Genomic DNA, 26,079 nt, shown 5'->3' with positions numbered 1-26,079 from the left:
CCATATATTAAAAGCTAAATGCGGGGGGAGACCATAGACTGGTAGAAACATAAGAAGGTCCCTGCTGGATATGGCCAAATGCCCCATCTGGTCCAACACACTGTTCTCATAGTGGGCAACCAGTGGTATGGTATCCAAGATTCTGTAGGATTTCGTCTCTAATGTAATCTTTGACCACCACCTCCAGTACTCCCTTCAATATCCTTCCTATAAAGTTTGCATCCATAGATGAGTGCCTCAATAGTTGTTTTCATTCCACAAAGTTTCTGTTATACCCACTATATCTGTCCTCTCAAACCAATCACTCCAACTCACCCATCTTGGCCCCAAGGCCTTGAGAATTACTAGAAAAACAGTTTCTGTCCCAACATTATCTGTGGTACTTGCATTTTAGTCTGTGTTGCTTTGTGCTCTCTGAATTGCTGTTATGTGCCCCATAACTCTTGATGCCTAGTTTTATACTCCTCCATTTAAATGATAATAAACCTTTTCACCTTCATTCTGGGTGAAGGTTTGTTCCAAACGCGACCCTCCTTGGCTCCTGTCAGTTTCACCCCACAATCAGTTTGAAAATTGTTCATGATTTTAACAGCTTGGTTGCATCCTGGTTAAGTGGAGCCCATCCAGGTTTGATTTGTCCCAAAGGTTCCCTCCTGTTTAATAAATCTAAACCCCTTCTCCTGACACTTCTGTCTCATTCATGCATTGAGATTACACAACTGTTCCTATCTAGCTGCCCCTGTGTGTGGCACAGGTATTATTTCAGATAAAACTACTTTGAAGGTCCTGGCTTTCAACATTCTATCTAGCAAAATTGATTTTGCTTCCAGGACCTTCCAACTACATTTCCCCACGTCATTGGTGCTAGCATGCAGTACTACTGCTGACCTCTCTCCAGCACTATATAGCAGGCTGACTAGATTACAAATTGCATCTACACACCCTTTGCTATGTTCTTAATGATTGCATCACCCAGATCCAAAATCCTTCTCACCCCAGCCCTTCAGGATGAGTGTGCTCAGCACAAGAATATACCTTTTTAAAAAGTAATCCCCATTCATTCTTGGCTTGGCTTTTGAAAGTTGGATGAAAATAGAGCTGAGCTCTCAAAATGAAGCGTGACCAAGCCAATTGACAGATTTTGCCAGAGTTAAGAAATCCTATTTTCTGACTACACATGTATGAAATTTGTTGTAGTATTTTATAATGACTAGGCACTATGAACTTGCTCAAGGCAATTCATTACCTTTGAAAATATATTTGGAAGTTGATCTAGGCAGGTTTTGGTTCAAGATAAGCTCTGTACAATCTGATCTCTTTTCCTAGACCAGAACATAAAAGAGATTTCTCCCCCCCCAAAAAAAAAAAAGTGTCTTCCATTCCTTCCCCTTCCCATGGGCTGAGTGGCAAATTTGAAGCTATTCCACTTTATACTTTACAGCAGCACCTCTGTAGTCAGATGCAAATAATGGATGGCTCACTATATGGGTTGAGTATGGATTTGACTCTAGGGAACTTGTTCATAGTATAGCATTTCTCTTGGTGCACTACAGTGATTCAGAATTGTTCAGAGATCAGAGTAAGGCAATTCATGCTTCAGTTTTTGTTTGTTCCTGAGTTGGGCATAAATAGATTCTACACAAATGTAAGGTTTGTTGTTGTGTTTTTTTTTTATAAAAAAACCTCTCCACTAGATGTCAGTGTTGTGCTATAGAGTTAATTTACAGTATTGTGATCTATGTAGGGGACACTGGTTAAACCACAGAGCCTAGGGCTTGCCGATCAGAAGGTTAGCGGTTTGAATCCCCACAATGGGGTGAGCCCCCGTCGCTCGGTCCCAGCTCCTGAAACCTAGCAGTTCAAAAGCATGTCAAAGTGCAAGTGGGAAGGTAAATGGTGTTTCCATGCGCTGCTCTGGTTTTACCAGAAGCGGCTTAGTCATGCTGGCCACATGACCCAGAAGCTGTATTCTGGCTCCCTCAGCCAGTAAAGCGAGATGAGCACCGCAACCCCAGAGTCGTCCGCAACTGGACCTAACGGTCAGGGGTTACCTTTATGTTGCAAAAACTGCACTTTGGAAAGACAGGTACTAAAACTGCAAAATAAGATTGTTCATATAGTATTAATTCCCCCACCCATTTGTGTCTTGTCTAATTAGTAATATGTTATTTTAACTATTTTTTAGATTCATCATATTAATATATCTGCTGTTCTAATCTAGGTTTTTTGTACAGCCTGTTGTAATCGGAAATGCAAACTTCAGTATCTGGATAAAGAAGCAAGAGTCTGCATAAGCTGCTATGAGTCCATTAACAAAGGTAAAAATGATTTAATAAAATTAGGAGGAAGAGAAAAGGTAACTGGACTAACTCCTGAGTATTGAAACAGTCTTCCTAATATGAACAATATTTCTATTATAAATTGTGCTCAGAAACATTTGTAATATGTCTGAACACTGCATAGGATGAAGTTAACAGGAGTTGCATTCATATGTTATATTTAGAAATTTTTAAAAGAAATAATTTTTAAGAGTGATTAATATATTGGTCATACTGCCTCTTAGAACATAAGAATAATTATGCTTGATGAGGCAATTATCTATCTGGTTTGGTATTGTGACAATGGCCAACCAAGTGTCCTATGGAATTTCCCAAGAAGGAAATTCTGTTGCTTTTTTCTGGCTGCTGATAGTTGGAGAGAGAATGAGTCTGTATACATTTTCTTTGCTTCCCTATTTACCCCCCCCCCCCGGCAACCTCATAGATTGCTGTGAAAATTAACCTACACCTACCTGATACTGATGCCCTTGCCTTTGCTTTCTATAGCAGTTTTGCACTGTATTGCCTAGTCTGCATAGGTCTCATTCTTGTGCTCTGTAGGCCTTATTGGAATGATCTATGCAATTTAACATGTTGGGCTGTACACAGAGACATCCTTATGCAAATATTTGAGTATAAGATACCAACATCAAGAAGGGTAGTATGATACAGATAAATTCCTATGCGTAGTGAGGAAATAACCTGTATAGAACTACTGACTGTGTTTTTCAAGTCCAGTAAATGTTGCCGTCCTAGTTAAAATGATACTGGGTGTGATCCTAAACTCACCTTGGGGTATCTCTCAGGACCCCTCAAGCCTGTGTGTGAGAAAAAGGGAGGAGAAAGGAGAAATATCCTACATTTGTGACATTTAAACTTTTTAAATTTTGTTTGTTAGCACAGGCACTAGAAAGGATGATGAGCCCAACGGGTCTTGTGCCCAATTCTGGTACCTCTGAATATTCAACTGTTTCACCTCTGCAGGAAGCACAGACAACCGGTACACCTAATTTTCCTTCTGTTTCATTACCCACGTCTGTATTTAAACAGCCAAATGGTGATGGTAACCTGAAGGACTAAATTTACTATCGGGGCCTCTCTAGACAATTATAGGATAGCACAACAAACTTGCAGCTGGTGTTCACTTGTGTGGGATATGCATACTCTGTTTGTGTTTGGTTTTCAACACTCAAACCATGATATGTTTGGGGGTGAGGGACAGGGAACAGGAAATGAAATTTCTTGCTAGCAGTGTTGCTGCAATTTGAAGTGATGTCAGCAAAGTGATGACTGATAAAGAGTGACCTATGCTATGTTTTAACCTGAACTTGCAGAGGAGAGAATTTTTATTTTGAGGCAAAAATGTCAATAAGCCCCTTGTTGGATTATCTCACATCTTTAACACAATGTCTCCAGACTTTGCCTTGAGACATAACCTGGAAAAGGTGAAGAGAGCTCCTCTAGGCTAGTCTTGAGACAAGTCTTCCATGCAAGCCTCTTTATTTGCACACCTGTGTACATCTTTTTCTAGATAGTTTTGTGCATCAATAGTTAAATTTACTAACTGCAGAAACCTCATGTTTTGGTATATTTGTGTTGAGATATACAACTGTTCATCTGATCTTTTCTACTTCATCATAATCATATTCATAATCACCAGAATAAAAAGAAAACCTAGAAGGCACAAAGATCTCACTCAACCCACCTCACTAAAAAAATAAGCAAGGAAGATGCCACATATATACCTAATATCCTCCAAATTAAGTGTCAAATGCCTGGGTAAAAATAAACCTTCCTTCTTGACAGCTAAAGTAGATAAAGATGATGCAAGGCATGCCTCTCTGGGGAGATGATTCCACAAGCGGGAAACCATTACTGAAACAGACAGTACTTGTGTTCCTCCACTCCATGCCTCCCTTGGAGTAGACATACAGAGAAGGACTTCAGATGACAATTGCAGAGTCTGGCTTGCTTCGTGTGGGGAGAGGAAGTCCTTGAGATACTGGCTGAAAACCAACATCTTGAATTGAGCCCATAAACTAATTGGTGGCCAATGCAGTCATGGTAGCATTGGTTTTATATGTTCAGACTGCCTCATGGAAGGCACTTTGTGCTACTGAGGCCACTTGAGCCTTGCCTCAAGTGACAGTAATGGATGCAGAAATACCCACAAACTACACACTTTCTTCAGAGTGTGACCCTACCCAGAACAGGCCAGTTCCCATCCAACTGTTCTAGGAAACAGTGCCTCAGTCTTACCTGGATAAAGCTTCAGTTTATTGACTTTCATTAAGTCTCCATTCCATTATTGAGGGAAGACATTGATTGCTATGTGTTGTAGTAATGATTCTAAGTGGACTGCTATTGTGGTCAGGGCAGGGCAGGGCTTTTTTGGAAGTGTTAGGTGGTTTTGTTTTATAAAAAATAAGTAAGGGATCCTCATTTATTTCTCCTTCTCCTTGTAGGGTTGTGCCCTAAAGAACAGAAAAGAGTTTGGTTTGCAGACGGTATTTTGCCTAATGGGGAAGTTGCTGACACAACAAAATTGTCATCTGGAGTCAGAAGATCCCCACAGGAACCATATCCCGTAAGCCACAATTTATCATAAATTGCTACTATGTGTTCTTAAAAATAAGAAGTGGACATTTTCCATCCTGGTTTCTGCATGTTAGAATACCCTTCCCTCTGCCATATATGAAGCATCATCCGTCTATTGCTTCAAATGTCTGTAAGAAGAATGCACCCTGTTATTACTGAATTCCTGTTTTATTATACTGTTTTACTGATTTTCATGATGATTCTGTTTTATAACATTTTTATTGTGTTTAAAAATAGGTGATATATTGTTTTATTGCTAAATGGCTATGTAACAATGCTCTTTTCATTTTTTTCTGTTTGAAATGCTTGTACAGATTTCACACTGTTGAATTAAGTGAATGTTCAATCTAACTGAATAACTTTTTTCATAGGTTGAAAGTTCAACAAATGACACTGTTTGTGCAACTGATATCAAACCAAAGGATGAAATGCATATTGCTGGACAAACTGAGAACTTCAGTTCTCCTCCTTCTTTTGTTCCAGAAGAAGATATTTTGTCTCCCGTAGGACAACCTGAGTTGTCATGTAATTCTGACTGTCTGATTCCTGCGATTGCTGAATTCCCCACTATCGTTGAACCAGTAAAGCACCCTGTTCCTGCCACAACAAATGAAGCTAGTGATGTAACTGTTAGTCCATTAGATTACAGGATGCTTTGTGGTGTTGAAAACTGTGTTAGCAAGGAGATCAGCCTTATTCCTGAGGATAATGGGTTGCCTCCTCTTCTGCTTGCAAGAGGAGAAAAAGGAGAAGGTGAGTTTCCTCTGCCCAAGTAGTTTTCCTGGGAAACGTGTGTTTTCTAAAAATGGGAAAGTTTCTCAGTGTAATGTGCTACGTTGCATTGATTTTGCAATTTAGAAGTGTATAATAATATTGAGAATCATAAGATATTAATAAAATCAATTAAAAGGTAAATGTATAACATTGAAATTAAGATATAAAGAAATAATATTGTCCTTATTGGCACATAATGTAGCTGCTTTGCTCCTCCTCTGTTCTGCTGTTGTGCTGAGCTAAATCATGGTTTAGCTTAGCATGTCATCAGAACTGGGGTTTGTTGCTTAGCTCTCCAGACAAATCATGAACTATAAATCATGGGACAAACTTTAGTCTGCAGCTCGTTTTACTGGAGAAAGCTAAGCCATAATCCCAGACTAAGACAAACCATGGCTTCTCACAAAGCAGCTGCAGGATGAATGGGGAGAAGTAGAGTCTGCAATCTCTTCTCTGGGAGCTTGCATGGCTGCTTGTTTACAATAAGCCATGGTCTGTCTTGGCATTATGTGCTGACTGTGCCATCAAATCCAGATATGCTCACATCTACTGCTGGACTGTTTTTCTGATTAAAGTGTTATATTTTACAATGAGAAATTGCTTTCCTCCTGCTCGCTGTAAGAAAATACCTTCTGTTGAACTAATAATGTTCTAAATTTCCTTTAGAATCCTTAATAGAAGAACATCCTTCTCATAAGCAAGTCACTTTACTACTTGAAGAACCTAATCCACTAACATTCATCCTGAATGCAAATCTTCTTGTGAATGTCAAGATACTGCCTTGTAAGTGGTACACAAGGAAAATGGCATGTAAATGTGTTTGTTTGCTGCTATGAAATATGAACCAACCTGTAGGCTTAAATCTTTAGTTTTACTTGAGGCTTTTTTCCCGTTACTCTTGCCTTCTACCTTTTAAAGTTATTTTGGAACTAGGTATCACAAAACTCATTCTCCCCCCCCCCTTTTTTTTTTTTATTGGAGCATGACCCCGGACATATTTTAACACTTGCCCAGGGGGGATGTCATGTATAAATTTGAAGTGTTCTAGGCATTTTTGGTAGGAATACATTGAATTGGTAGTGATACATTGAATTAAACAATTATTGGTTGAAGTTGGATTATACTACCTTTCAAATTCTTCATTAGGCTGAAGTAAGTAATTATCACATCAATAAAAGTTAACACCTTTCTATTTTGAATCTTTGTGGCTAATATAGCAACCATCTCTAAACAAGGACTTTTAAATTTTATAAAATCTTATAAAAGTCAAGTAAATCGTTCAATACAGATGGTGCTATACAACTGTCATATTCAGAAAAGACCCATTGAAATAAATGGAAATACTTCAGTGAGTTTACACTTCCCTAACATTGAATATAGCCTAGACTTCCTAACGTTAGTGTCTTAGTTACTATGCAGAAATATATATATATATTTAATATCCTGCATTTAACAATAAAATATTCTACTGCTTAATTTTATTTTATTTTTCTCAATAAGATTCTTCAGAAAGGTGCTGGTACTTCTCAACCAATGGACTGCATGGTTTGGGGCAGGCAGAAATTATTATACTGTTACCTTGTTTGCCAAATGAAGATAATGTTCCTGAAGAAATATTCAAATTATTTATTAATATATATAAGGATGCCATGAAAGGTATGAAACTTTGCTATAATTTGAAAGCAGTACATATCAGACTTCATGAAATACTTCCTTTTCAGTACAGTCATACCTTGGTTCTCAAATTTAATCCATTTCAGGAGTCCTTTCGACTCCCGAAAAGGTTCGAAAACCAAGGCATGGCTTCTGATTGGCTGCAGGAGCTTCCTGCAGCCAATCAGAAGCTGCATCGGACGTTTGGCTTCCAAAAAAACATGCACAAACTAGAACACTTCCGGGTTTGCAACATTTGACAACTAAGGTGTTTGACTACCAAGGTACCACTGTATTCATCTTAATGGTGTTATATTGTTCAAATAATAAGAACTGACCCAATGTTCTTTGCTGAGCTGCTCAAAAAATGACAGGCATTTCAGGGAAATTTTCCACCCTTAGTTGCTGATCTCATTTTGGGGAGTCTCTTTCCCACCTCTCTATTTCCATTAATAATCCAATTCTGTTGCAGCCCCTGCCAGCTGTTCAGGATGGTCCCCTAATTCTCATGAGTGACTTGTTCGGATGTGTTATGTCATGGTGCTATAGGTGGTGGGGGCAGTAGTGTCGGGAATCCAAGCACAATCCTATTATCTGGATTCAGCATATGGTCCTTATAATAACAAATTGATATTGCTATTACCCACCCTTCACCATAATATTAATTCAATATTAAAAACAGTTTAAAACAAATTACAGTCAAAATAATACAGGATGAGTCCTGAAAATATGTATCCTGGGTGTCAAAGGCTAGGGTAAAGACATGTGACTCCAGCACATGACAGAAACTATATAATGAAGATGCCAGGCACATCTCTGGGAATGAAATTCCTCCACTGATGAACAGCCATGGAGAGTGCCCCCTCCCAGGCCACCACCACCCCCGATTTCTGAGGCTGATGGAACTACAAAGAGTGCCCCTTCTGCTGATTTTAACACCTGTATGAAAGGAGGTGATCTTTCAGATATTTGGGGCCAGAGTCATTTGTCTTATTTTGCCCTAGAAGCTATTATTATGTCCATGGATCAGGAGTGTGCTTTTATGATGATTTTGACTATATGTATTCTTTTAACCAGGAAAATTCATAGGAAATTTGGAAAATATTACTTTCACTGAAGGCTTTCTTGGAAGCAAGGAGAATGGTGGATTCCTATTTGTTACACCAACTTTTCAGAAACTGGATGATCTCATACTACCCCAAAATCCTTTTTTATGTGGTATTCTTATTCAGAAGCAAGAGGTGCCATGGGCAAAGGTGTTTCCAATTCGCTTAATGTTGAGATTAGGAGCAGAATATGGAGGTGAGTTTCATTCACATATTATTTCATATACTTAGATCAGTGCTTTAATCTGATCCATTGTGTATTGACATCAAGTCTTTGACCTCAATGTGGTTGCGAATGTCAGTTTCATTTATTCATCTTCCTATGGGTCTTTTTGATAGCACATTTCAGTATTGTATGAGTAAAGATGTAAAGGCTATCTGGGGGGTGGGGATTAAGAGGAAAATGCAAGGACTATTTTCCAGTGGAAAAACTGGAAATTTGAGGAACCACTGAAGAAAACATATGAAATATTTTCTCTTTTGGAATGAATGAAGTGTTTTCCACTCACTGAAAATGTGTGGTATGAAAGTTTCTGTGTAGTACAAATCTGTAGCATTGGTTAGCGATGAATGCTGTGTAGACTACAGACATATACAACACAATCTAAAATACATTTCTGACCTTAGAATGTGCTGCCATCTTCATAACAAGAATGTGCTGCTTGCTACCTCCCAGTGACTATTGAATCTAGTACAGAGATATTACATGTAAATGTCCTGCATCTGCTATCCTGGCCATTCTATTATGTTCTTAGCTTTCTCTTTGGATATTTCTTCAGCTAATTCAGTACAGGATCTTATTTAGAGGCTTCTGGACCTCCTGTACAGTTCGCTAAGAGAAGAGTATAAATGATTTATGTGATGTCAATTTCCATGGGTTGAGTTTAGAAAGACATGCCAGAAAGATTGAAAGCAATCTCTTTCTGAAATTAAAGAAATTCATTGCCAAGACATTGCCTTATAGTGCAAATCTATATGCCCCTATTTATTATTTCTTTTACTAATTCTCTCCCCTCACCATTTTGCACTTCAATTACATTTGGAAGTACATGTGAATGGCTGGGGACAGTTATAGCTGTAAACATCATGTATGAATCATTCATTTTTTAAATAGCATACTTTCCCTGCTCATAAATGCAACACGGGACTTCCACTGATCACCACCACCGCATTGAGGGACTAGTCACATCCACACCCGTCTTCATCTGTTTTGCAAACAATTCCAGGTAGAACACCTCCATGTTGCATTACAAACTAGTTTTGAAAGTATCCTGATTTTCAAAATGGTTTGCTGTATAACATCAGAGGCTGCTGTTTGAGAACAAAAGACAAAACACCCATGAGTATATTGGACTACCTTTGCAGTGTTTGGATCCCAGCAATTTTATATATATATATATATATATATATATATATATATATATATATATATAAATAATATAAATACTGGTTCCAGTAACCATAATGTGTCAACTTCTAAAGTGATTGGGTTATTTAGAAATTATTCTGTTATGCATGTTTCTTACTTTCTCCCTTTTCTCTTGCTAGTGTACCCAACTCCTTTGACAAGTATTAGACATAGGAAGTCATTGTTTGGAGAAATAGGACACACAGTCATGAATTTACTTGTTGTGAGTATATGCTTTTGCTTGTATTTCATTCTTGCCCTGTTGCTGATACTAAAATTGCATCGTCAGAAATGAAATCAAGATCTCAGTATTATTTAATGCTGCCTAAGTATCTGTTGACAGTTAACTATAGGAAACTATCAGTAAGATAAATTTCAGAATCTAGAATTGGATGATACCTTTAGAACAACCAAAATGTCACAAAATAATGAGAAAATTAAAATTCTCCCTAAGTTCATCAGGCTAAATGTTAAGTGAAGCAGTGGGGCAAGAGTGGAAGAACTATTGTTATTAAAACTATAAAGTCTTCATTGGCTTAAGATGGAGTATTGGAAGAGGTAGCAGGCTTTTAACAGATTAAGCTCTCCTAGGCTACTAAGCTTTGCAGGTTTCAGGTTACACCTAGGAATGCTTGGATGAAGAAACATACAATGGTAGATTTTTCATTTTTGAAAATAAAATCCAGCAGTTAATTCGGTCTGTCATTAGCCTTAAGCAAAACTATCAAGTTCCTTGTTGTAGTGAACAGCAGAAAAGTTAATAAGGACCATTTGTATACTAGCTTAACCACATTTTGGGTGGTTTGCTAGGTAAACAAACAACAGCATTGCAGAGCTGAATTGAATAGATTTATTTGGTGGCCAGAGGAAATGTGTTCTGGCTCCATGTTCCCATGACAAATGTGTACAGTATCAGGAACTATTGCAGAGGCAATTGTTAAGCACATTTCCTGTCCATCACTTACCCCTTGCGTTTTGTTCCTCCTGTCGCTGTTTTCAGTGGAACTGGGGTCTACTGGCTTGAGCTGTAAACAGAATGTGTCATTTTGTCCTATGAAAGTTACATACATGTTAATTAAATGTTGGAAGTATAACATAGAAAGGTATCTGGTGGGCTTTATTCACACTTGGTGGGCATGTGAGTATTATTTTGTAACTTTACAAAAAGTGTAATTTTATGCATCTGCCTAGTTATGCTATTTTTTTAATTCTCATGCTTATTATTTAATCATTTCTATACTGCACAACTTGTATACAAAAATAGAATGGGTTAGCTGACTATAATTAGCAGGTAGTATGTTCTCTAACTTTGTTTTCTCAAACTGGTTCAGTTTACCTTGTGGGTAACTGGTTATTGTAATAAGTGAGTCAAAGAAGATAATAGTTCACATTTAATACATTTTTTGGTATACATGTTTTATCGATAGCTTGGTACAGTACTAGATTTTGGGTAATTCCTTTATATTCAACAGTCGGTAGTCATGAGACATGCATACCATTGAAAATTAAATGTATAAATTAATCAACTTTCTATTGCATTGCAGGATCTTCGGAATTATCAATATACATTGCATACAATAGATAATTTATTTATTCATATGGAAATGGGTAGAAGCTACATTAAAATACCTCTGAGGAGATATAATGAGGTAAGAACAATTTGTCATAAGGGCTGGAGCAGATGTAATAAAAAATTGGCAAAAATTTATATACAGACTACATAGTACCAGTGTGGCATCATGACTGATATTGGATTTAGACTACGGAGGCCCAGGTTCAAATCTCCACTTAGCCATGAAGGTTGCTGAGTGATCTTGGGATAGTAATTAAATCCTAACTATCATGAATTGCTATCTTTAGGGAAAGGGCAGGATAAAATAGAGTAAAGCATGTAAATGTTTCAGCCTGCGAATTTATTAACATCTTAATATGTAAGAATTAGCTGTTTGAATAAGAAACATTTGTAGGCCCTATAATAGGATTTTCTCCATTTACAGTGGTACCTCGGGTTAAGTACTTAATTCGTTCCGGAGGTCCGTTCTTAACCTGAAACTGTTCTTAACCTGAAGCACCACTTTAGCTAATGGGGCCTCCCGCTGCTGCTGCGCCACTGGAGCACGATTTCTGTTCTCATCCTGAAGCAAATTTCTTAACCTGAAGCACTATTTCTGGCTTAGCGGAGTCTGTAACCTGAAGTGTATGTAACCTGAAGCATATGTAACCCGAGGTACCACTGTACATGTGTTGTACTCTGGGTCCTAAGCAGTATTTCCCCAGGTTTTGTGAGGCTAAACTTATGTGCTCTACAGCCAAACTCACAGCAATTGTAGGAAAAGGGGCTCGTGGGTAGGACATTATACAAAGTATTTAAGTGGCTGCTTTGGCCTTCTGAAGCACCTGTAGTGTGCTAAGGAGGAAGTGCTGAATTTGAGAAAATAAAGAATGGTCAAGGTTATGTGAAGGTCAGTAACATTTTATCAGAATCTCACTTCCAGCCTGATCCTATCCATGTGTACTCATAAATAAGTTCTATGGTGTTCGACTGCACTTATTTCTAGATAGGGACATAGCTTAGGGACATAGGGACATACTTAGGGACATGGCTTCAACCTTGGAGTTAGAAGAAGCAGCAAGGATTCATGTTCACACACACACACACACACACACACACACACACTGACTCTCTCTTAATGACATTTCTGTAATTACAGGTGATGAAAGTCATAAATACTTCTAATGAGCATGTCATTAGCATTGGAGCCAGTTTTAGTGCTGAAGCAGATTCTCATTTAGTCTGTATACAGAATGATGATGGAGCCTATCAGACACAAGCAAACAGTGCTACCGGACAGCCTAGGAAAAGTAAGTGTCTTCCTCAGTATTGTGTCCATTGGAGCATGTGGTCAGTTTTTTAGTCTGGTATGTGAGTGTCACGGGCTGGCTGGACACTGTTTTTCTAGTATAACACAGAATGTAAATACCTACTCAAATTATGTTTAAAATACTTCTAAGTTTGTATGAGCAATTGACATATATGATGTTTGTTTAGTTACAGGTGCAAGCTTTGTTGTGTTCAATGGAGCCCTAAAAACATCTTCTGGATTCCTTGCGAAATCTAGTATTGTTGAAGGTACGTGGTGTTTGTTTGTTTGTTTGTTTGTTTGTTTGTTTGTTTGTTTGCAGTCATGTCAGAGATGAAGGAGGAGTCCCTGAGGCAGAGATGTGTCAGCATTGTACTCATGTTCCCAAGAGTGTTGTATGGCTAAGTTGTTTTTTTGCAAAAGTTCTGTAGCTCCATTGTATTTCTCACTAAAGTTGCCCTTGTGAGTTTAGTGTGCATGACAAAAAAACAGAGTCCAATGCTGCATATCCTGTCCTCTGCACCTTTTTCTCCCCCAGTTCCCCTCTTCTGCTGAAGTTGTGGGGGCATTGTGTGTGCCAGGTGTCATGCTGGAGCAGAGATGCAGTGAGGGCATGATAGTGAATTAGAATCCTAAAAGGTACTCCCAAAGGTCTAGTCCAGGCCTCCTTTGGAGGCAGAAAAGCCACTACTATAGCAGTCCAGCCTCCTTGAATTGGTGTAGGATACAGCTGAAGTGTGCTCCTTCCCTGTTCCACTCACAACTCTGCTCCTTTTTCAGCTGTTCCACAGGTGTTTCTTTGCCAGCAGAATGGCTCTGCTGAAACATGTACTGCAAGTGTATCATTATTGTGGTGATGTATTTGGTGTCCTACCATCAAAACTGGGCTTCAGCTGAATCTTTTACCCTGATGGATCTCAGGCACAGGATTTTGCCCATTGCTGTAATAAAATAATTTGGTTTTGTGTTTATTAAAGTAATTGTTTTTCTTTATAGATGGAATAATGGTTCAAATAACTCCAGAGATTATGGATGGCTTGCGTCAAGCTTTAAGGGGGAAAAAGGACTTTAGAATTACGTGTGGCAAAGTCGACTCTGGAGATCTGAGGGAATATGTAGAAATTTGTTGGGTAGAAAATGAAGAAAAAACAAATGTGAGGTATGATGTTTTTATAAAAGTCAAAATGTGTGTTAATATTTTTCTGCAAAATGTCACCAGTTATTTGAAAAATAAAAGGTCTGACATTGACAACTATTTGCATAATCCTCCTATATACAGATTTTTTTTCTAACATCTTTTGGTCATGCTTTATTTAAAAAATTAATTTATCTGAAGGTCTGTAGATTAGTCAGTCTCTCGGAGCTGCCCTATGAACATTTTAAATATTTTATGAATTTAGATATTATGGACATTTATTATTTTATGTGGAAGCAAGCATGAATAAGGAGGTGGAAGAGAAATACAGAAAATGTTAAGATGCACAGTGAGACTGAATGTTTAGCAAAAGTGCTGTGTAGGAAATTTGGGTGATGACACAGTACTATTGCAACCGCCCTAGAACATGCACACATAGCTGGTCACATGCTGCAGATCAGAGGAACCGTCCAGGAGTCCAGTTTGAACAAGGTGAATTCAGTAATTGATGTTTTTCACTTGCAACATTCTGTGGATTCAGAATTGGTGGTAAACAGTGACTTGAATTAAGTTATTATTAAATGTGTTTCTATGTTGCTTCAGAATTGAAGTTCTCTAGGTGGCCTACATAAAAAATTGTAAAAAGCCTGAAAGAATAAAAAAGACAATTGCCTTTGCTCTTGTGTATTTTGGGTCCTTCTTGCAAATGGTTGGCCACTGTGAGAGCAGGGTGCTGGACTAGATGGGCATTCAACATTCCGCTCAGCTAGTGCTTAAGCAGCTGCTTGGATTTCAGACTTACATTTTTGCTCCATCCGATCTCAAATTCAGGATGGTTGACAGTAGTAGATACAATTCTATATAATGTGACATGCTACATTAATTTCTATTTGGGCTGGCTTCCAGTAACATATTATGTAGTGAAAGAGTCTGACTGGTGCAATTAATGCAGTATTAATCTTGCTTCATAGAGTTACAAGCCCAATAGATGGGAAATCAATGGAAGGAGTTCCAAGCGAAAAAATTGTCCAAGAAGAATATTTTGAAATGGACAATAAACTTGTAAAGTGTACAGAAGTAAGTTAATGCTGCTGTTCTAAAAATAACAAATATTTGCTACAATATTAAATGAAGCTTTTGAAACATTGAAAAGGTATCTGTGTGTGAACGAGATACAAGATTGCTGAATTCTTCATGCTACATATCCTTACCCCCAATTCCCACCAGTGTTTCAAATGCTGATTATTTCTTTACTTTCGAAAGCTGTAAGTATATTTATGAAACATTGTCTCTTTCGTACTTAGTCCAGTTAAATTACAGTTTATTTTCTGTATAAAATACCCTTATTAATCTTTATTAAAATAGTAATCCATTAGTTTACTTAATACATGAGATTTGTTATGTTTTTGCAGTTACTCAGAAAAGCACCAGATTATTACTTGGCCATGAGACATGGAAGCTGAAACTTTTTTCAGCCACTAGTATTTTGACTGATGAAAGGCAGCACGCCTGCCTTTTCACCTTGTTCTGAAAGAACATATGCAAGGGATCCCCCAGGCTTGTCTCACCAGGCACGAAGAGATCATTTTGTAGTGATCTCTACCTCATAAGGAAGTTGATACCCAGGAAGGTTCTTCAGTATGATGGAGTATGTGGTGTATGTAAAGAAAGACCAGCTGTATTTTGTATTGCTCTTCTTTATGGTTGTAAATCAGAAAATTTATATTAAAAAAGAAAAAAGATTTACCATAAAACAAAAGCTTTTGGAAGGATATTTTATCCATTTACTCTTTCAGAAACATTTTTACTTGTCTGTTCTTAGGTTTGAGTACTTAAGAAGTGAGTAGAAGTTGGGTTTGGGATATTAAAAAAAAAGAACCACTCTAGAATCTTCATCTGCATCCTACTTTGTAGGATAAGGATCACTTAGGTTCAGACATTGAATTCTTTTAGACTTATATTCCCTTTCAGCCCAATACTTTGGTTTATACAGTGGTACCTCGGGTTAAGTACTTAATTCGTTCTGGAGGTCTGTTCTTAACCTGAAACCGTTCTTAACCTGAAGCACCACTTTAGCTAATGGGGCCTCCTGCTGCTGCCGCGCCGCTGGAGCATGATTTCTGTTCTCATCCTGAAGCAAAGTTCTTAACCCGAGGTACTATTTCTGGGTTAGCGGAGTCTGTAACCTGAAGCGTATGTAACCTGAAGCGTATGTAACCCAAGGTACCACTGTACTGGCTTTGCATCTACTCTATTGTTAGGCAAACTCTTGCTAATAGCAGCATAAATGTCTGAGTTAGGGAATGGGACAGATAGTCTGGGAATTAGGGGTGGGAGGAAGTACGACTTAGAGCTAACAGTTGGAATTGGCCTTTTGGGAAAGGTATTTGTTTCTGCTTCCATATTTCAGAATGTTTATCTGCATTTTGAATACATTTTTATTCTCCAATAGTTGGATGATTTCACACATTTTGTTTTATTTTATTTTTTAAATTCCTGCATCTATCTTGTCCCTTTGCAAATTCTAGTGAACACCATTGATCCAACATACCTATCATTGAATGTTATCGCTGCTGCAGTAGTCATTTTAATTTTAGTGAGAAAAAGTCTGCTATTTAGGGAAGAAGTCACTATAGCTAACTGTTCTCTAATTACATTTCAGGTGTTCTATCTCTTAAAGGCCAGTGAGGTATCCAGTCATGCTCATCAATTTGCTAAAGAAATTGCATTGGCTTCTTGTATGGCCCTTCGCCAACATCTCAAAACCCTGAAAAGTCATGGAATGAACAAGATAGGCCTGAGAGTCTCCATGGATACCGATAGGGTAACTTTTTAAAAGCTTCAGCTATCTATCTATATATGTGGTGCTCATATAGACATTTGGGAACTCTGTATTGAATATGCCCTATATGAACTTGGGGAAAATGGAACAAATGTGGTATAAAAATGTCTTCATGTTAATTAATATCAGCTAATTATTTTCTTTCCGCCATTGTCCCAGCTCACTCCACTTTCTCTCCTTCACTTTGCTTTTGGTTCAGCTGCTGATCTAAGCCTTGAAAATATACAGAGCTGAAAGAGAAAGTGGGAAAGATTATCATTATTCCAACTTATATTTCAAGGGGGCAAGAGGAAAAGGTTTCCACCCTTATTGGTCATGGCAAAGGGATAGTAAAGGGAGCTGAGACATGTAGTGGACATTGGAGATGACCTCGGCATATGAGGTATCCAGAGGAATAGCAATTTGGGTTTGTCCCAGTAATAACTTAAATCAGTGAGTTGGGCAAGTTTTTCTTTTGATCCATTGGGGAGCTGTGAGAGTGCCCCCACCCATACAAATTCAGTTCCAGCAGTGGACACCTTGTGGAACTTAGTGGAATGATTTGGGAAAGGTTGATTTGGGAAAGGTTGATTCCTTTGTTGTTATTTCTTTTTTAAATGTTAAATTATGATTGTAAACTGCCTGAAGATTTTTGAATAGGATATATATATCTAATTAATGTGTTGCTGTCTATATTGTTTGTTATGGTAAATCAAACACGTTTTTATTTTATTTTAGGTGGAATACCAGGCAGGATCTGGAGGCAAGCTTCTTCCCCAGCATTACCTAAATGATCTGGATAGTGCTTTGATCCCAGTAATTCATGGTGGGACATCAAATGCTACAAATCTACCAATGGAAATGGAATTAATATTTTTCATCACTGAATCTCTCTTAATATAACAGGCGTGTATGTTATACTGCAGTGGACTGAATTGCTAGCAGTGACCAATACCAAAGCAGTTAGATTACACTATGGATGAAATATTCAGGTTTTATTTTTTTAAAAGCCAATGATTTAGTAACACATCTTTAATAATATTTTACCTTTTTAAAATGTGAGCATGTTCCTCCTTAATGTCAACATGAAATATCATTTTAAAAACCTGACCATTATCTAACGTTCTGAAAGTTTACACTTAATACAGCCCAGTAAAAGGCAAGAAAGGATTAAAACTAGCTTGTGTGTGCAAAATACTGAAGGATATCCATCTATCATTTGCAGATGTTTTAGGTGGTTTTTAAAATTAGATGCAAGTCTGATAGGCTATTCTTAAATAGTTTTGGGTTTGTTTGTTTTTGTTTGTTTGTTTGTTTGTTTGTTTGTTTTAAAAAAGATAAGTGTAAGCTAAAGTGTTTGGGATATGTTTGAACAGATCAATATTACCTATAAACACAGCATGTTTCTTACCATTGTGATAATTTTATAACTCTGATTTTTTTTTAATGGTATGTTTTTGAAGTGTATAATGATGCACTTTTGCAAAATTTGTCAGCTCTCATGGAATTACTTTTTTGAATGGCTAACTTTGTTATATGTTTATAATGAATTTATTGAACATAAAGATGAATACCCTTTATATTAAATACCTAATCTTTTTTCTTCTATGCTCAGATGTACAGTTTCTTGGTTTTTCCAAGAATGAGTAAGAAGCCAGATGACCCTTAAAGTAGTCATCCTGTAGCAGTAAATCAGGCATAAAGTCTGTCTGTGCGCCATTCTCTGATTTTTGAGACCTCTTGGTATCCCTGTTTATTTTCAGGGAGAACAATGTATTAAGTGTGAATTTTCATGAACGGTTTCCTGTATACAGTACTTATTTTTATACTGGGGTATTTGCATTAAATAAGCATTTATATATGAGGATAATTGATATTAGTACCTGAGAACTCTAAATACATTTTGATAATGCCTGCATAATGTTCCTGTTTGTTATGCACAGAAGTAAATTGTGTGTGCCTATGTGTATGTTTGATTAAAGTATTAGACTGAATTTATTGCATTCTAATTGTATCTAGATGCCTTCTTGACATTCACTGGGGTATATTATGTTGTATCAAAATACAGCTTATAAACTAAAATGTTTGCCAGTTTATGTTATGGTGGCACAGGATTTTTGGAGACGTTGAGAAATTGCTGGCCATTAGACTATTATCATTGAACCAATGCACTCCTTTCTATTCAGAATTAAAATTCTGTGGACAAGCTAAAGTTTACAGTAACATTCATTATAATACCATATCTAGGTTCTTGTATCGGTGAACAGAGGAAGACAGCTGCAGCAAAGAATGCTAAGTGTTTCAAATATTGACCCATCATATGTAACCATGGCTTGTACAACATTATATTGTGTAAAAGCAATTGTAACCCATTTTGTCATAATAGCTTTATGTTCTCTTGGAAATTGATCCTTTCAGTTTATAGATAACAAATAGCATTTTATAAACACTTGTTTTAGAACAATATTATTAGGCCTTATAAAATGTATAAATATTATTAAAATCTTCATGAATGAAGCTGACAAGTATTTAACAAATGACAGAACAATATTTTAAAAGCCGTGATATATTGCTTAAAGGTCCCTTTCTTTCAGTTGCTTATTAAAGTTGAACTTTATCTGTTCCCAAATCTACTATTTAAAGTTCCTCAGAGTAACCATGAAGATTTCTGCCTCTGTTTTAAAAGTGAACATGTTAAGCTTATTGACTTTGGTACATTCTGGCCATAAAAAAAATGTGTGTGGTCTTATTTATAGTATTACAGACCATGTACTTAAGATACAACTTGCTAAATAACCTGCTATAAGAAACTGATTTTCAGTGTTCTCAAATGCACAGTAGAGAAATAAAGACTGGGATTTCAACTTATGTGTGCCCTAACTACTTCTGTTTGTGTTTCTCAGACAATATTCTCATGCTACATAGCAAGTTGCTTTAGAGGCAAATTGTGGGGGTTGAAAAAAGACAAGTAAAAATACCACTGAGAATGCCAGGTGCTTGGATATGCACAAAGTAGTTCTTCAGATATTGGCAAAATATGTGTGTTTCACATATTGAATAAATTGTCAATTGAGAAGGAAACTGGAGGTATTTCTGGTCCTGTTAGTCTTTAAGGGTTATCTGTACAATATTTCTAGAATAAAACACAGAAGTATTTTAAGATGTTTGTTGTGACACTTCACTACAATTAAGTTGAACTACTTGTCTTTTTATTATAATATCCAGCCACAATATCCTGAAGGGAAAACAATAAAAAATAGAATTTGAGCAAAAAATGCTAATTCACATTAAAATGGTTTAATAAACAAGTACATTTTGTGTTTAATGCCTTAATAAGGTAAAATACAAATGCTATTGCACAAATTTAACTTTAATGATCTCTTATAAATCACTAGCAGCTTTTAGACTACCATTACTGTCATAGTACTAGAAACAATCTTACCCCCTTTCTTCCCTTTCCCCTTGGTACCACTGCTTGCTGACTCCGTCCTCTTCCTCCTTTTTAAGTTCAGGCAATTGCCCGATCTATACTGCCTCTTCCTTTGAACATGATCATATAGGAAATTGTCAGGGAACTGCCATCGGAGGGACAGGTGGTGGACAGGCTCCAGGAGAATAGGAGAGAATCTGCAGCAGAGGAAGGAACCAGCAGGGGGAGTGCAGGAGTCACAGCGGAGGGGAGGCTCTGGGATACTTCTAGTGAGAATAGCGAAGAGGTAACAAGACCCCCGTTAGGAACTCCCACCCTTCGCCGGAAACTGTCACGCAGAGAGTCACGAAGGCGCATGTCCGTCAAACAGCTTTTATGTTGGCGTAAATTCCGTAGACGCCCACTGTCAGATTCTACCAGCGACTGACGGAGTCATGCTTTGGGGGCTCCGTTAGTGCCTCGGTTTGGATGACCAGCCAAACCCCAGAGGGATCAAGCTTTTACGCACAAGCAGCTCACTATCCCATCACAGCAATCTGACAGTCTTTGAAAGCAGCTTGTGCAAGCAGAGGGCATCATGAGCGAACCAGCCGGAACCGGAGGAGCAGGAGCTGGAGCTGGAGCAGGTCCAAGCCTGGAAGAAAGGTACAGGGCGTTGGAGGTCCAGCTGGCGCTGCAAACGGCGAGGCTCGAGGAGAGGAGGGCTCAAGATGCGGATAAAGGGAAAACCACCCCACTTGCCAGACGGGTGCCTGGATTGGTGCAGAAATTTGGGGGGGATCCCAGGAACTATCAAGCCTTTAGGACAGAGATGCAATATGCTCTCAATCTACTGTTTGATGACTTCCCCGATGAGAACTCTAGAGTGGCGTACGTGATTGGCCATCTAGAGGGAGGGGCGAAGGACTGGGTTCGGCCCCTGATGGCAGCCAATAATGAAATCTTAAAGGACACTATGAAGTTTTTTCGCGCCATGGACTTGATGTTTTCCAGCGAGATCGAGCAGGGGGTGGTGCGCAGACAGTTAATGGCGTGTAAACAGGGGAGCCGATCTGTACGTGAGTACTGGACTGAGTTCACCATGCTGATTCATAGACTAGGGTGGGACCTTGCTAGTGAACCTATTCAAATGCTGTTTGAAGAAGGTCTCTCTCCGGCAGTGAAAGATGAACTTTCCCGGGCGCCTAGGGCGGAGTCTATGGATCAGCTGACTAAATCAGCGCTGTCCATAGGAGCACGCCAGGAGGCTAGAGCTATGGAAAAGCGGGAAGGAAAGGGGGAACGTTGGAAGGACTTCCGCATTCCAGAGATTCCGGAGCAGCCTTTCCCACCAGCAGAGCCGATGGAACTTGGAACAGCGCGCGCGCGCGCAGTTTCAAACACCAGTGAAGGGCGGAAGAAGGAGGGAAAGAGCGGCAAGAGATGCTATCTCTGCCAACAGCCAGGTCACTTTGCCAGAGTCTGTCCGCAAAGGAAGGAATGGCAAGGGATGGCGGGAACTGTTGGGGGGAAGGAGGAAGAAGAAATCACGGAGCAAGTAAAAGCCAACGCCTGGTTGCCAACATCAGGGCACAGCAGCCAGGCCAGGGAGTAGTGAATGTGCCCACGCCGGAACCTCCAAGACCAGCGCTTGTGATAGAGGTGTTGCTGGAACTGGCAAACGGACACCCACTGAAGATAAAAGCGCTATTGGATTCAGGTAGCTCATGTAATTTCATGAGTAAGGAGTTTGCAGCTGAACACCAGATACAGACTATCCCATTAAGTAAGCCTTTGCAGGTTACCACGATTGATGGGAGGGAGCTGTTGGGAGGAGAAGTGAACCAACAAACTGTACCAATGATAATGAGGGTGGCAAGACACACAGAACTGATAGCGTTTAACGTAGCCACCTTGGGAGGAGCTCCTATTATATTGGGAATGAGCTGGCTGGCACTACACGATCCGCTAGTAGGCTGGCATCAGAGAGTAGTTTCCTTTGGATCAGCACATTGCCTAGAACACTGCAAGGAGGGAGAGGCTCAGGCAGGGGCCAGGGCCACTCTAGCAGGGATGGAAGTGATGGACAAGGGGAGGGTGCCACCACAATACGCTGACTTGATTGACGTATTCAGCGAAAAAGAAGCAGATAAACTGCCCCCGCACAGACCCTTTGACTGTCAAATTAACTTACTCCCAGGAGCACAATTGCCAGTGGGCAAGCTGTATGCAATGTCAGACAGTGAGATGCAGGAGTTAAGGGAGTTCATTGACAAGAACCTCAAGCGAGGTTTCATCAGAGAGTCACGAGCGGTGGGGGGCAGCCCAGTGTTCTTTGTGGACAAAAAAAACACGGGCAAGCCCAGGCTTGTATGTGATTTCAGGGCCCTAAATGCAGTGTCAGAACCAGTGACTTTCCCTATGCCTAGAATTGATGACATTCTAACACGGGTGAGAAAAGGGAAAATTTTTACCAAGCTGGACCTTAGGGGGGCATATAACTTGATACGTGTGAGAAAGGGGGATGAGTGGAAGACCACTATGTTCACCCCCTTGGGGGCTTTTGAGTACCGGGTTATGCCTTTCGGATTACAAGCGGGCTCCGCCTGCTTTCAATCATTCATGAATCACGTCCTGGGGCCACTGCTCTACAAGAACTGCGTAGCGTTCTTAGATGACGTCCTGGTGTACTCAGAGAATGAGGAGCAGCATGTGCGAGATGTAAGAGAGGTACTGAGCAAGCTGCGAGAAAACCGGCTGTGGGTGAAACTGGAGAAGTGTCAGTTTCATACCAGGGAGGTGGAATTCCTGGGGTACCGGTTGTCTGACAAGGGATTGGCCATGGATCCCAGCAAGGTTCAAGCGGTACTGGAATGGAAAACACCAAAGACCAAGAAGGACGTGCAAAGGTTCCTGGGCTTCGGAAACTTCTATAGGAAGTTCATCAAAAACTTTGCCCATTTAACAGCGCCCATCACGGATTGTCTTAGTAGCAAAAAGAAATTTGTTTGGACGGAAGAAGCGCAGCGGGCGTTCGAACGTTTAAAGCAGGCGTTTGCGTCGGAAGAGCAACTTTTGCACGTGGATCTACAACAACCAATGAGAGTGGAGACTGACGCGTCAGACCGAGCGGTGGGGGCCGTTCTTCTCCAGCCGGGAAAAGATACGTCTGAATGGAGACCGTGTGCATTCTTCTCGCGGAAGTTGAACAAATCCGAGAGGAACTACACAGTATACGACCGAGAACTGCTCGCCATTCATGAAGCATTCCGGAAATGGCGGCACTTGCTGATTGGGGCGCAGCACAAGGTTCAAGTCCGAACTGACCACAAAAATCTGGAATACTGGAGAACAGCCCGAGTGCTGAACCAGAGACAAGTGCGATGGGCCCAGGAGTTCTCCAAATTCCACTTTGAGATTCGTTACGTGCCCGGCTCCGAGAACGTGAGGGCGGACGCTCTTTCCAGGAAACCTGAGTACTTAGAGGGGGAGGGAGCGCCTGAGGCAAGGCATGTAATCCCTGAAGACCGCTGGGTGTGTGGGGCGGCATTGGTGGGGCAGAGGGAACTGATAGAGGGTACTGAGAACGATTAATACGCCCAAGAGAAACTCAGAGAGCTCAGGAGGACAGAGGAGAACACAGGGGGGTTTGAAGAAAAGAACGGGGCATTGTATTACAAAGGGGCACTGTACATACCCGATGGGGAACTGAGGGGCAGAGTACTCAAGCAGTTGCATGACAGCCCCACAGCGGGACATTTTGGACAGCACAAAACCATGTGGTTGGTTACCAGGGAGTTTTGGTGGCCCAAGGTGAGGGAGGACGTACGGGAATATGTCAGGGGTTGCGACAGGTGCCAGCGAGCGAAAGGAGAGAGGGTGGCGCCAGCGGGGCTATTACAACCCTTACCCACGCCAGAAAGGCCATGGGAGGCAGTATCCATAGATTTTATGACGGACCTGCCAAAATCCAAAGGCAAAACAGCTGTCATGGTGGTGGTAGATCTATTAACCAAGATGTGTCATTTTATAGCTTGTTCACATGCGGTCACAGCGGAGGAAACCGCCAAGTTGTTTGTAGAACATATTTTTAGGTTGCATGGCGCCCCCTTGAGGGTTTTGAGCGACAGAGGGAAACAATTTACTTCCAGGTTCTGGAGGAAACTTATGAGCTTACTGCACGTAGAACTCAATTTCTCAACTGCCCGGCACCCAGAAACAAATGGGCAAGCGGAAAGGGCAAACGGGATTTTACAACAATACCTGAGGTGTTATGTAAAAGACAGAGAAAATGATTGGGTGGATAAGTTACCTCTAGCAGAATTTGCCTACAACAACGCGGAGAACGTGTCCACAGGGATGAGTCCCTTTCTGGCAAATTATGGGTGTCACCCCCGGGCATTCCCAGGAGAGGGAGGGGAGAGGTGGAGCGTGCCGGCGGCGGAATATTTTTTTGAAGAGATGGAAGCGATCCACCGTCAGCTTCAACTTAACTTAGAGAAAGCCAAGGAAGAATATAAGAAGCAAGCAGACAGAAATAGGAGGGAAGGTGAAACTATAAGGGTGGGAGACCGGGTGTGGTTATCCACCCAAGGACTACCGTTCAAGGGCGGGAGTAAGAAATTGAGACCCAAAAGATTGGGACCCTTTGAGGTCATACAGCAGGTCAACCCAGTAGCATTCAAACTCAGGCTGCCCAGTCACATGAAATTACACCCAGTATTTCACAGGTCATTACTGTCGCCGTACCGAGAGGGACGTGAGTGGGGGGAGCGTGAGAGAGAGGCCACCCAAACGCCCGTGATAGAAGAGAGAGAGCGCGACATGAACGTGGCAGGAATCATTGATTCCAGGTGGAAGGGGAATCAGGTGGAATATCTGGTAGAATGGGAGGGGGAAGTAGAGTCGGAAAACACTTGGGTACCAGCAGAGGTAGTCAATGACGAGGTCTTAATAGAAACATTTCATCAGCGTTTCCCAAGAAAACCGCAACCCGTGGCACGATTTAGAAGGGAACACTTTGGGACCACCGATGAGGAAGGAGAGTTTGAAGGGTTCCCAGAGTCAGGGGTGGGTGAGGAAGCCGACTCCGACGAAGAAGAGGAAGACGGGGAGAGAGACGGTACGCCGTGGCTAGAAGTGTTTGAATCCTCGGACGACGAGGAGAGTTCCTTCAGGGGCTTTCCGCCCTCACCGCCAGTGGGAGAGGAGGCGGGAGGGGGTGAAGGGGGCCCTGGGGGGGAGGTGAATGTCAGGGAACTGCCATCGGAGGGACAGGTGGTGGACAGGCTCCAGGAGAATAGGAGAGAATCTGCAGCAGAGGAAGGAACCAGCAGGGGGAGTGCAGGAGTCACAGCGGAGGGGAGGCTCTGGGATACTTCTAGTGAGAATAGCGAAGAGGTAACAAGACCCCCGTTAGGAACTCCCACCCTTCGCCGGAAACTGTCACGCAGAGAGTCACGAAGGCGCATGTCCGTCAAACAGCTTTTATGTTGGCGTAAATTCCGTAGACGCCCACTGTCAGATTCTACCAGCGACTGACGGAGTCATGCTTTGGGGGCTCCGTTAGTGCCTCGGTTTGGATGACCAGCCAAACCCCAGAGGGATCAAGCTTTTACGCACAAGCAGCTCACTATCCCATCACAGAAATGTTGTCTCTTTACACCAGCAATTTTTGTGCAAGTAATTTATGTCCCTTGAAGAATGATTTAATGTTATAAGATACATTGTGAAATTTATGCTCATACTTGTTCTTACCTGTTTTGTTTGTGTTGATAGACCTCAAGGGAATGAAAAAAATTGCATGTTTTTGTATTGTAAACCACCTTGTGATCCTCCAATGAAGGGTGTTTTTGAAATGTTGTTATACCTTCATTCATGGCCATATCTTGCAGTTAGCTGCAGATCCTTTATTTATGCTTTAAGGTCCTTTTCTATTCCCGAGTATACTTTTGCTTACCTCCTCACATTTCCATTTCCCTACATCTTCTGCTTGG

General features: G+C 40.4%; 1 protein-coding gene and 1 long non-coding RNA gene across 5 annotated transcripts in view; one reads left to right on the top strand and one right to left on the bottom strand.

Annotated features, from left to right (window-relative positions):
• Positions 1-18,677, top strand: part of ZFYVE16 (zinc finger FYVE-type containing 16) — a 25,907-nt gene extending 7,230 nt beyond the window's left edge. For all 4 annotated transcript variants that reach the window (XM_083703112.1, XM_083703115.1, XM_083703113.1 and 1 more), the window contains 15 exons: positions 2,222-2,318; positions 3,217-3,318; positions 4,784-4,905; positions 5,288-5,669; positions 6,357-6,473; positions 7,191-7,346; positions 8,421-8,645; positions 9,998-10,080; positions 11,402-11,506; positions 12,569-12,719; positions 12,907-12,987; positions 13,715-13,877; positions 14,825-14,930; positions 16,516-16,677; positions 17,413-18,677. In XM_083703112.1, coding sequence (XP_083559238.1) covers positions 2,222-2,318; positions 3,217-3,318; positions 4,784-4,905; positions 5,288-5,669; positions 6,357-6,473; positions 7,191-7,346; positions 8,421-8,645; positions 9,998-10,080; positions 11,402-11,506; positions 12,569-12,719; positions 12,907-12,987; positions 13,715-13,877; positions 14,825-14,930; positions 16,516-16,677; positions 17,413-17,577 — 2,217 coding nt within the window. In that variant the 3' untranslated portion in view covers positions 17,578-18,677. The remainder of the gene's footprint in view (positions 1-2,221; positions 2,319-3,216; positions 3,319-4,783; positions 4,906-5,287; positions 5,670-6,356; positions 6,474-7,190; positions 7,347-8,420; positions 8,646-9,997; positions 10,081-11,401; positions 11,507-12,568; positions 12,720-12,906; positions 12,988-13,714; positions 13,878-14,824; positions 14,931-16,515; positions 16,678-17,412) is intronic.
• LOC310827407 lies at positions 17,913-26,079 on the bottom strand. Its single transcript, XR_014556355.1, has 2 exons — positions 25,717-26,079; positions 17,913-20,214 (listed from the first exon to the last, which is right to left on the bottom strand). It is a non-coding gene; the product is annotated as an uncharacterized lncRNA (long non-coding RNA).

The sequence above is a fragment of the Podarcis gaigeae genome (assembly GCF_964106915.1).
Source record: "Podarcis gaigeae genome assembly, chromosome: 11".
Classification (NCBI taxonomy): domain Eukaryota; kingdom Metazoa; phylum Chordata; class Lepidosauria; order Squamata; family Lacertidae; genus Podarcis; species Podarcis gaigeae.
Note: the sequence above shows the minus strand (reverse complement) of the source record. Positions and strands in the feature narration are given on the sequence as shown.